Source organism: Danio rerio, chromosome 18 (assembly GCF_052040795.2).
Source record: "Danio rerio strain M-AB ecotype USA chromosome 18, GRCz13ab, whole genome shotgun sequence".
NCBI classification, from domain to species: domain Eukaryota; kingdom Metazoa; phylum Chordata; class Actinopteri; order Cypriniformes; family Danionidae; genus Danio; species Danio rerio.
Genome location: NC_141038.1, coordinates 22945645 through 22958320, shown reverse-complemented (window position 1 = coordinate 22958320; position 12676 = coordinate 22945645). Strand labels below are relative to the sequence as shown.

Genomic DNA, 12676 nt, shown 5'->3' with positions numbered 1-12676 from the left:
CGCAGCGTGACTTTTACGGGACTGTATCATATGGATTTATTAATAATTCTTACTGTTCAATGAACGCAAACTGTCGTTGATTATTAAAGACGCAAACCCCTCACTGCACCACAGCTGCACCTTCAGCAAACCTCAAAGTTTGTGCAGCACGAGAACTTTATGATTTTTGTTTCTGAGCGTGAAAAGTGGCTGATCTGTTTGGCGAAATATTTGACTGCGTGTTACTGCATCCCAAACCATATAACTAAAGAAATCTCCACTGTGCTCAGCCAGAGCGCTTACTGAACAGCGCATCATCGATGACGTAAGCGTGCACAGCCCTAAATGTAATGTGAGTGCGGGCTGTCGGGGGAGACGGGAGGGGGGGGACAATTGTGCTTCGGCCCGGATTAAGGCAATTGAACATGGTGTGAGTATGCCCTAAATGACCAGGCGGGAGCCCTGGGATCAATTATCTCTGAGCTCAAGGTTCTCTCTAGGGACAGCATGCTAAACCTGCAAATAGCGTCAAGCAATATCTGAATGTGAACTCTTGAATGAGAAAACTGCAACATGATCTCATGGCAATTCGTGACTTTTTTTTTTTTTGTGGCTAATTCATATGAATTCGTACAATCTCATTTGTTCAATTTAGTACGATTTGCTAATCGATTTTCCTTTTACGAATTCGTACAAATTAGCCACAAAACTGACAAAAAGTAAAATAGTTACGCGAGATAAGCCTTGAAAACTGCCAATGAATACAAGCTAAAACAAACTTTAAAATAAACGTCTGATTTATTTTGTAGAATTTACAGAACTATTTTACTTAAACTATACTAAAACGAATTCTTCTCAAATATCATATACATATAATATTTGAATTTATACAGTTTTGTTGTACAACATGTTAAACGACAAAAACATTAATGTAATTTATTTGTAGGCCTAGATATTTATATTTGACTACATTTTAAAACATCTATCCCAGGGTTTTTCAAAGTCTAAGACAGTGGGGCTCCCTTTTGACACAACTTATCCATTGGCGCCCCCCTCCACCCAAACACGCACACGCACACACACACACACACACACACACACACACACACGCACATATATATATATATATATATATATATATATATATATATATATATATATATATATATATATATATATATATATATATAAAGACACAGACAGATGTCAGACGGTTAACTCACTTTTATCATCATTTGCATGAAAGTACAGAGTAATAACAAGTATTTTAATATAACGTTTTTAAAACTAGGATGATGGTTTAATATGAATAGAACAGATCCAAGAACTGTCCATCCCAGTCAAAACAGTCGAAGTTTAGCGGGTCTCATGCTGTCATTAGCCAAAATATTTTGACAAACCACACATAAAGGTTGTGGTTCATCAGCTGGTCCTGTCCACGTAAATCCTAAACGCAAATACTGATCATCATATCGTCGTCTTTTGGGTTTAAGCCCTGAATTTGAAGGCTTTTGTGACGAGGGGGCGTGGCCGAGAGCCGTGGGAACAGAGTGAGGCCACCGCGTGAGTGGATACACCTGCGGTGCGCACCTGCCTCAGATCCCATGGAAGGAGCCCTGGATCATAAAAGGAGGAACGTGGGCAGGGGAAGCCGAGAGAGGACCGGACCCGGACATATTTTACTTCTGCTTTCAGTTTGACGGCAGTCTCCGTGAGGAGCTGCCGTCCGTTTGTTTTGGTTTAGACGGCAGCCTCCTTAAGGAGCTGCCGTCACTGTCATTAATAAATCACTTTAAAACTGCTTCGGTTCTCCGCCTCCTTCTTCCCGGGCCGTGAACTTTACATTACAGCTTTGAATCGGGGGGTTCTCAGAAACCGACCCATTGTACTAGCAGGCATATACCTGTATTGGCGGGCTTGCCAAACAGAAGCAAATTCACAGCTATGGCCTTCTGGGTAAAAAAGGTTTTCTTATATTTGACGTTTTTTTTTTTTTTTTTTGCTTTGTTTAATTAAAACGTTTAAATATAATAAAAAATACATATAATAATTAAACTTAATAATTATATTTTTATTATATTATATTTTTTCCTGCGCCTCCCCTGACATGCTCTGGCGCCCCCCAGGGGAGGCACGCCTCACACTTTGAAAACCCCTGATCTATCCCATCTATTAAGTTTTATTAATTAATTTTTGATGATAAAAATATAAAAAAGTAAGAATAAAGTATTGCAAACTAACTCTAACTCTTAGTGTCGATAAAAGGATCTGGAACAAATAACAAGAGAGAATGAGATGTCAGCCAAAGAAAGAAAAAGATTGACAAAGACTTTAAACGGGAGAGTGACAAATGGATTCAATTAATAGGCACTAATACGGGACTCCCATTTATACTTGCCAAGTCAATTGGATTGATTCTCCGTGCTTTGGCTCAAATCCAATCCACTGAACAAATGCCAGATATATTTGTATTTTAAAGTTCAAGTCAATAGTGCGATGAAGTCTTTAGCAAATGTCACGTGCTGCCACCATTTGATCAACTATTCTCACACATGTGCGTCCTACAGCATAAACTACTGTAATTTAGCGCACACCATTCAACCCCAGTGGAAACGAAATGTTCAAAAACATTAAATGCACTTAATTACTCCCTAAAGCCAGATGAGGTCTGGGACCAGAGGCATGATTATGTAAGAAAGCAATAGCGCGAAACACACTTATAGCCTTCTTTACGACAGCTTGTTAGTGCTCTACTGTCAGGTTTGGGGAAGCCAGGGATGCGAGCATTTGACACGCTCTGAATCTATAACTGGTCTAGCCGCTGAATCGAAGGCTTTCAGAAATGAAAATGGGGTCTTTACAATTGCATTGCTGCTTCAGACACTTTCAGAATAAACTGTAATGATGAATGGCGCTCAGCTGTTTACCAATGCAGGCTGATTCTGGAACAGACATTGCAGAAGACGTGTCAAGATTGAGATAAGTAATGGAATTCTCTCAGAAAGTATAGGGGGAAATCAATTCCCTTACAAGCAGCTGTGCTCCGTATCTTAAGTCTCGACGAGAAAATCGTGTACACATGCTCACCGTCCATAAAAGACAAATTATCTACAGCACCTCATTATCTGCATAACCCCGCCTCCACCATTGTATTTACACTAGGGTGCATCTGGTGCCTTTGGCTTTTCTTTCCTGAGGTTTTTAATTAGTTTTCGTCCCCTTATATGTTCTGGTTACCTGAGACTGTATCTGGGTCTGGAACTGAACTACTTTATTATCACTCTCTTAAACGTTTTAACTTCTCCCCCTAAAAGCAATGTGGAAATCTCGAGAGGTATGTCCATCAGATAATTATCCAGCACCAATGAAGAACAATACTGAGGCAATACTTTGACCTACTAAATCAATACTGCTGAGACCTCGCCACAGCAGCCAACCACAAAGCATAACTGCCAGGCTCACAGGAAAAGCACAATAAATTATTTAGATTCTCTGAGATAAATTCAGAGCAAAAGAAAACTGTTGTATAAGCTCAAGATGCTGAAAGGTACAGTCAAATGTATGCAGTGTTGTAGCTACTAGAGAATATTTGGTGTGTTTTATTATTGGGTTGATTTTTCTAGTGCACATTCGAGAAGCTGAACAGTATTTGGATACGGCTGGGACAGCGCGTGTGCATGCAGTTATAGAGTGCCATTGGGAGGGCTTTATCTCATCCTGAAGGGGGGTCTTTCGCATAAATGATCAGCTGTAAATTATTTTACTCTTCAAAAATGGCTACTCAAATGATTTACCTTGAACAAAAACTATTTATTTAAGTTATTTTTCATTGTATTTCTAGATTTTCTGCTAAGAATGTCCATAATATAGGTGTTATTAGGACACTGCAATCATACAATAGTAATAAATTAAACAAAAACATTGAATGAAAATTTGTTTTTCTGAAATTTAGATTTAATCTTTAAACTTTCTGTCTTTCTGTGTTGCTCTTCTGCTTGCTTAGGGACTTTTAAGACTCACCATTCCATTGTTTAAGACACCAAATTTAATACTAGGCAATTTTTATCACTATTTGATGACCATTTAAAATCGCTCGGTGGCACTAATTTCCGAGTGCGCGGAGAGATATGCGAAAGTAGCGCTGGTATGTTTCTATCGTCAACTATGTCCAATTAGGTTACTGTACAAAAACTGATTGCTTGCAACTAACCAATCAGAATTACAAAATCCATGTATTAAAGTATGCAAAGCATGTTAGATAACAACATGCAACTGAAATGCATAAAAGAAAGAAAAAAGAAAGACTGAATTAAAAGTTAAAAGTAGATAAATTCATAAAGTGCAATTGCTTTTTGTATTCCCAAAGCATCAAAGGCTTACTAGTTGTGTATGAGTCATTTATGTCTAATTAATGCTCAAAACTCTTCTGAGGTTACTGAATTAATTAACTGATTAATGAATAAATTAGTTCATTACTTTATTCGGGCAACCGAATAAAAGTTGAACGGTCGCGCGCACTTCATATTTCATAACACAGAGAAAATGAAACACCTACATCCAAAATGACTGAGATGCCCTTTCGAGGCTCCGGCGCGAAGAACTGCTCCTGAGCCACCGCCGCCTCCTCCTTCGCGTATTCCCGGGTAGAGATGCTTTTATTGTCGCTCATCTTGGTGACTATCCAGCGGACGAGCCCGTCTATTCCACCGGGCTGTGCGCCGCTGTTTCCGGACTGTGCAGCCGTCGCTGTCTCGCTGTCCTGAGCCCCGGGTGTGGGCTGGTCTTTGCTGTCCTGTGCCCGGAGTTTTGCTTGTTCTTTGTGGAGCAGTTTGTGGACGCCGTCCCTGCAGTAGCGCGCTGCTTGTTCACACATCCTTTTGCCGCGGAGCGTTCATGCTGCGCGCTATGGGGGCGATCCCTCCCTCTGCTATGACATCAGCGGCTCCCAGCCCAAAACTCAGCCCTTCTGACACTCCAAATTGGAGCAGTTAAGTAAATGCCATGAATTTAGTACAGTTGCAGTAGAATAAGATACAATACATGAGAGAAAATGCATTATTTGCAATTTAGAGAGAGGATCAACTAAGAGAACTGATAGCAGACAATAACTTTTGAATTAATGATGGTAGTTATTTTAGGCCTGTTTTACCAAATATTCTACTTCATCTCTGTAAAGTAGCCAATTTAACGGTAGCTGTATTAAAACCCAGGAATAACCCCGCGAAAAACGAGCCAATGGTTACCCTGATTGTGATGATGGGCGTATATGATGACAGAATTTTCATTTTTAGATGAAATATCCCCTTATTTCCACTAACTTAAGAAGACACAACTGATTATATACATTCAAGTCTATATTATGCATGTGCATTATTGTTTTATGATGAAACAAATTATTATAATTTATGGAGTATGTGTTGCTTTCAGTAAATACATTTTCAGTGATTCATACCATACTCAGAGGTGTAAAACTCAATTCCTGGAGGGCCGAAGACCTGCACAGTTTAGTTCCAACCCTGCTCCAACACACTTACCTGTAGGTTTTAAACAAGCCTGAAGGACTCAATTAGTTTGATCAGTGTGTTTAATTAGGGTTGGAACTAAACTGTGCAGAGCTGCGGCCCTTTTGGAACTGAGTTTGACACTTGTGCCATACATTGTCAACAAATCGGCAAACTGTTACCATGTTTACCTTGTGGAAAGAGGTGAAAAGAAACACTTGAATAACTTCTAGGTTCCAAAACCTATAATTCTGAATGAAAAAAAATTTGCATCTTTTTTTAAACAAAACCCCCATTTTACCAAATGTACAAAAAACTGTGAAGTCTTTGCATTAAGTTAAAAGTTTTGTGCATACAAAAAGACAATGTTGTTAATAGTGTTCCCATTTGCTCATACTGTATCAGCAAAAATTGATATGCATGCACATGACAAAATATTTTTGTATTTTGTACACAGAAATTAAAATGGTATAGTTTTTGTAGACACTCTCTCTGAAACACAATCTGAAATGTTTGCATTTCCAGGCCCCTAAAACACTCTATCATAAAGGAATGGCAGAAATCTACAAAAAAGTTTCAGTTTTGTTGGCACCAATGGATTAGTTGTTAGTGCGTTGACATATAGCACCCATGTTTGATTCCCAGCTTAAGGTCCTTTGCCTATACTACCCCTTTCTCTGCTCCCTATGCTTTCCTATCTCAACGATTGACCTTATTCTTAATGTATGAGCAGGTGCAGCCATTGGAACTAAAATTGTCTGTAGTGTAGGTGTGTGAATGAGAGTGTATGGGTTCCCAGTGATGGTTTGCAGCTAGAAGGGCATCCGCTGCGTAAAACACATGCTGGATAAGTTGGCCGTTCGTTCTGCTGTGGCAACCCCAGGTCAATAAAGGGACTAAGCCGAAAAGAAAATGAATGAATGAATGAATGAGTTCCTCTATTGGCAGCTAAATTGGTATATCTAAAACAATTGCAAAAACAAGTACACTTCCACAGTGAAGAATAAGGTCACTAAAAGTCTATAAAAATGTACGATTAAAGACCTTTAAAAATAATGATAAAAAATCAGTTTCTAGGTCTATCCAACTATTATTATGTGCTTTATTGGATCTTGCATAAAGAAACACTGGATGTAAATATGTGCATATAGTACACTTTTTAAAAAAAAGCGTTCAACTGAGTCATTCATTCATTCATCATCATCGGAAGATGCCACAACGGAAAGAATCACCAACTTATCCAGCATATGTTTTTTTACGCAGTGGATGCCCTTTTAGCTGCAACCCATCACTGGGAAACACCTATACAATTTTGCATTCACACACATACACTATGGCCAACTTAGCTTATTCAATTCACCCACAGTGCATGTTTTTGGACTGGGGGGAAACCGGAGCACCTGAAGGAAACCAATGCGAACACAGAGAGAACATACAAACACAACACAGAAATGCCAACTGACACAGCCAGGGCTTGAAACAGTGACCTTCTTGCTGTGAGGCAATTGTGCTACCCATTGCACCACCGTGACGCCTTCAACTGAATCACATTTACCAAATAAATTCATTTATGCAAAATAAAAAAGTCATATGATTTTGTCTCTGTGATGATGTGATTGAGTAACTGCATTAACTAGGGGAGGGATCTCATCTAACACCATCTCAAATGTTGTTTTAAGCATTGTGAGAATTTCAAAGTGAAAGTTTGTCATCAAATCAATGCACAACACATTTTTATGAAGGAAAAAGAGCTGCTGATAAATCAACCATGTTTCTCTTAAAGGTTATTCTCTCAAAAACATGAGACAGAAAGAGTGCTTTATTCACAAATACCGTCATCTGATTTTGCACACAAGTAAAATGTGCAACTTTTGATGGATACAGAGCTCTGTAAATGCCCATTCAAACAACTTATAATGTTTTATGATTTCTTAAAGGGGTGGTCCAAAATGATATCATATTTTGAACTTTAGTTGATGTGTAATGTAGCTGTGTGAACATTAACAATATCTCTGAATGTAATACTCTTAAAGTTCAATGCAAAGTGAGACATTGGCTTTTACAGGGTTAGCTTAGGAAAGCCTACAGTGAATAAATTTGGGCACTACAAAAAAATACATCCAGGCTAGTGAGATCACAAACGCTTCAGGTTACGAACATTCATCATGCGCACACACTCCACGCAACAGAGGGGCGTGGCCAGAGGCACAGTAATGTTAGAGCAGAGAAAGCTAAAATGCCATCCAAACGCTAAAATTTCCACAGAGCTTCCTCTGTTTCAGTATTTGAGCTTACAAAGGACACAACACAAAGACAAAAGGCCTTACAGTTTAATTTTAATTATGTTCCAGAGAATGGTAAAAGTATATAAAGCTAGCATTTGACAAAGGATAGCTTCCAGAATCTCTCCCACTTCAGTGCTGGATTCGGCTAAAAACTATTTAATATAAGAGCAGCTCTAACCATAATAGCAGAAGCTGTGGATTGTGAGCCACAAACTGTAAGTATTTTTATTTGTTAAAATCTATCTATTACATTCACAGTTTCTATTATCGGTATGTTGTGGCAAGGATGTAAACAAGGATGTAAGCAACGTGAAATGCTGTTTGGCACTGTTAACATTTTAGCTGCAAATTCATATAGAGTATATCAAACCACTGTAAACACCCACAATCTTTACCAGCGCTGCAGTGTCTCTCTATGCGTCCGCTTTCCCTGCTTTGTACATTTCAAATAACAAACTAGCAAAAGATATGGGAAACTTTTATATTACTTACACATGCTTATGACACAAATATGTCGTGGAGCTGATCTGCAAATCACAGCACATTATGTTAGCTGACCAGTCAGAGCCTCTTGAGGACAGGCCTTTTACAGGAACTAGGAAATATGATAGTGGTTTTCATGTTAGCTGAGTAGCTGTATATAATCAAATAAATATTTATGAAAAAATAACATGATTTTCTACAAATGAAGCATGAGCACACATTGCTTAGCATCTTATAAACACCACTAAGCCTTAAAAATAAACTCTGGACCACCCCTTTAATGTCTGTTGCTTAACAAACAAACATGTACAGAATTTCTTTCACACAAGGACAAAAAAAAAAAACAGCAGCTTGATAGTTTTTGGGGTGGGTTCTCCTTCGCTTAGAAAATCCCTCATTACCTTATTGTCTCCATAACGGTCTGAAATGACCTTTGTGAGTTGAAAGAGTGTTGAAAGGCTCCCCGGTCCTGCCCTTTACGAGGGGTGATTAAGTCATTGCAACTAAAAGGGCCTTTATTTAATTGGCACCAAGTACAACCCCCCTACAGTCTGCGTTCCTATAGTGAGGCATTTAGCCAAACAGGGAAAAAAAGTGATTGGATGCATCTCTTTAATGTAGGGCAACTCACAGCAACCTGTTACTCCTTCTTCACGATAATTACAACAAGCGGTAATCCCTTGTCTTTGGACGTGCTCAGATCAACACCCCTCACAGCCGGTTTGTGTGTGGCAGTGACAGGTCTATGTTTTCTGCCCATAAACAAACTCAGTGGTATATCAGGGAATGTGCAGGGGGCTGAATGAAATGGTGAACGGTTATTCTGGCTTGGCAGCCTCAAACGGGAAGAGAGTGACCGGGGAATTGTCCGTCATCTGAGGTTGGACACGCTGTGGCATTTTTGACATTCTGTCAGCTTCAATATACATGTATGTAATATGTTTACTGGAACGCATAAGCGTTCAGAGCTCTAGCCTTCAAATGCAATCATTTTGGTAAATGTATAGAAATAAAATACAAAATAAAAGGGAAAAACAAAGGTGTCAGTAAAAACAAAGCTAACTAAAATTGAATTCGAAGGAATTGATATTTACTGATGATTATTTATTATAGACAATTTTCTAGAAAAATAGCTGTTTGTATCTAGATACTGTATAGCCTAAAAGTAAAGTCATAGTTTTTTTAGTTTGACCTAAAGTAACCTCTGAAATAGCTAATCAGCGGTTACTGTAGGTCAGAATACTTTAAGTGAAGTTTATTTATAAACTAATTTCAAGAGGATCACCTGCTTTTGATTGCTTCCGGATGGTCCCGCATTATCCAATTTATGATTCACCAATTAAACGATTCCTAAGGTCACTATAAATACCCTAAGTTCCATATCACAGCCATCTTCGTTTTGAAGAATCCCCCCTTCCACCCTACTACTCCTTTCCTAGATGAGTGGCACAGTGGCTTAGCATTGATGCCTCACAGCAAGAACGTCACTGGTTCTAGTCCTTACCAAGCTAGCCAACGTTTCTGTCCTGAGTTTACAGGTTCTCCCTGTGCTCACGTGGGTTTGCCCCAGGTTTTCCGGTTTCCTCCCACTGTTCAAAAACATGCAACTTAAGTTAACTGACTAATCTATATCGGCACCATAGACATGCTCCTATTAAGTAGTCCTCTCTAAGTGCAAACCCTATCTGTTCATTAGCTACTACAGCAGGGGAGTTCTCGTGATCTACCTCGAGAATCTCCCCTCTCGTTTTGCAAAAGCTCTCAAGTCTTAGGAGGTCAGGGCTCTCTACCGGGACACCATGCCAAACACGATTTATAATAAATCATCAGCTAAATGTGAATTCTTGAGATGTCCCTCAAAACACAAAAAAATTAAATATGTTTTATAAATAAATTAGATGTTATTTAAATAAATACATAAATTTGATTCAGTGAAGCATGTACTTCACAAACGAACATTAGCGAAAAAGTTACCATGGTAACATCCTAATTTTAAACAATACATTTCTTAGAATAAAACCATCAACAATGTGATTTATAACACAATAGAGTTCACTTTTTTATGTACAGTTGAAGTCAGAGTTATTATATTTTTTTAAACATTTCCCAAATTATGTTTAACAGAGCAAGGAAATTCTCACAGTATGTCTGATAATATTTTTTTCTTCTGGAGAAAGTGTTATTTGTTTTATTTCGGCTAGAATAAAAGCTGTTTAAAAAAAAAAAAAAACATTTTATGGTCAAATTGATTAGCCCCTTTTTTTCGATAGTCGACAGAACAAAAATAATCGTTCTACAATAACTTGTCTAATTACCCTAACCTGCCTAGTCAACCTATTTAACCTACATAGTTAAGCTTTTAAATGTCACTTTAAGCTGCATAGAAGTGTTTTGAAAAATATCTAGTCAAATACTATTTACTGTCATCATGGCAAAGATAAAAGTAATCAGTTATAAGAAATGAGTTATTAAAACTATTATGTTTATAAATGTGTTGAATAAATCTTCTCTCCGTTAAACAAAAATGGGGGAAAAAAATAAACAGGGGGCTAATAATTCTGCCTTTGACTGTATATATACAAAAACAAATTGCACTCGATAGTAAAATATGTCTTAAAAGTGTTTTTAAGAACGTACCACACATAAAAGTCTGTCAAAATATAAAGAAATGTGTTCTAGGGTTTTATTACCCTTTCAAATATCTGATAAATTCACATTTAATTGAAACATTTAATTATTTTATTTTTTATTTTTTTGTAGCTCAGCAATTCAATAAACAACCAAAAGGTTATGTGAAATTAGAATGACGATCTCTGTTCGAGGGATTTACTCCAACCTTCCCCATCATTTGTCCATCTCTTCTCTGACTGGTTGGCGGGCCCTAGATTAGGCATCTCTGCTTTAAATGAACATCAGGGTCAATATTATAATATATAGGTTTCCTCCAGGTACTCCGGATTTCCAGACAATCCAAAGCAATGTGCTATAAGTGAATTGACAAAATTAGCTTTAGTGTATGAGTATCCGCTGAGTAAAACTTATGAAGGAATAGTTGGCGGTTTATTCCACAGTGGCGACCTCTGTAATAAAGACTAAGCCAAAAAAAAATGAAGGAATGATGGAATATATAAGTAAATGTAAAGCTTTAATATTATATTTAATATATAAAACATTTGATATAAAATATACTTAATGATAATATTTTCTTCATACAAACATGTTAATCGAATTGCAAATGAATTAAAAATTGTCTTTATTTATATAGAATTTATGTAGCTTTATATTCGTTATAGTTTTCATTAACATTTTGAATAATTTTTTAGCATAATACTTTAAATTTTGATTTTAATGTTGAGGTTTTAGTCATTTCATTGATTCCAATTTTCTTTCAGTCTAGTTTTTTTTAATTCAATTATTAATTTTCTTTTTTTAGCTTAGTCCCTTTATTAATCTGAGGTCGCCACAGTGGAATGAACCGCCAACTTATCCAGCATATGTTTTAGGTAGCGGATGCCTTCCAGCTGCAACATATCACTGGGAAACATCCAGAAACACTCATACACTACGGACAATTTAGCTTACCCAAATCACTTATAGAGCATGTCTTTGGACTGAGGGGGAAACTGGAGCATCCGGAGAAAACGCAAGAGAACATGGGGAGAACATGCAAACTCCACACAGAAATGGCAACTAACTCAGCCAAGGCTCGAAGGAGAGGGGTCTGGATGCAGACCTGGTGCAGTGCAATCTGAGCTGCATCTAATGCTTTTAAATGCGCTCACCTAACCCCACCCTAAACCCTACCCGTCACTGTAACGTCACTCACTCCATTGAGAGCATTGTGTCTGACATTGCATCGCTGAGTGATGCAATCTCACCTTGCATCATAAAGGCTGCATCCAGATACTATTGGCTCAAACCAGCGTCCTTCTTGCTGTAAGGTGATTGTGTTACCCACTGCACCACCACGCTGCCAGTTTTCTTAATATTTATCTTAATATTTATGTTTATCAAAAGCTTTAATGAACAATAACAGTAATCATATAGAAATATAACGTCAGTCTGCATGCGTTCAGCTCACTCACTTTGTTTAAATGTTGAAAGTGTAAAATCATTTGCAAAAGCAAGCAGGAGGGCATTTCTGAGAAAATGAGAAATAAAATTCATGACATTTCACACACAATTATAAGGCATACGATTATGAAACACATACGGCTGTCTGCACAAATACGCAAATGTACAACCATAAATCTGTATCATGGTCATTTAGTCATGAACCTAAATTGAACATACCTCCTGTAGCTTCTCAGTATATGGGACGTGTTAAAGGTGATTTAGGAGCAACAAGTGCACCTCCTGGTGGACTGAAGAAGACAATCCAGTAGAAACAACATTTAATTTAAAACTGGACAAGAATAATTCAAACTA

General features: G+C 37.7%; 1 protein-coding gene across 3 annotated transcripts in view; it reads right to left on the bottom strand.

The window, feature by feature from the left end:
* The window catches only part of necab2 (N-terminal EF-hand calcium binding protein 2), a 205973-nt gene extending 201107 nt beyond the window's left edge, over positions 1 to 4866 (bottom strand). For 2 of the 3 annotated variants that reach the window (XR_015514377.1, XM_087292316.1), the window contains exon 1: positions 4535 to 4863. Coding sequence is in view for 2 of the 3 variants with exons in the window: in XM_087292316.1 (XP_087148442.1) it covers positions 4535 to 4852 (318 nt within the window). In the remaining variant the exon portion in view is untranslated. 3 annotated transcript variants of the gene reach the window in all.
* Positions 4867 to 12676: the final 7810 nt, after the last annotated feature.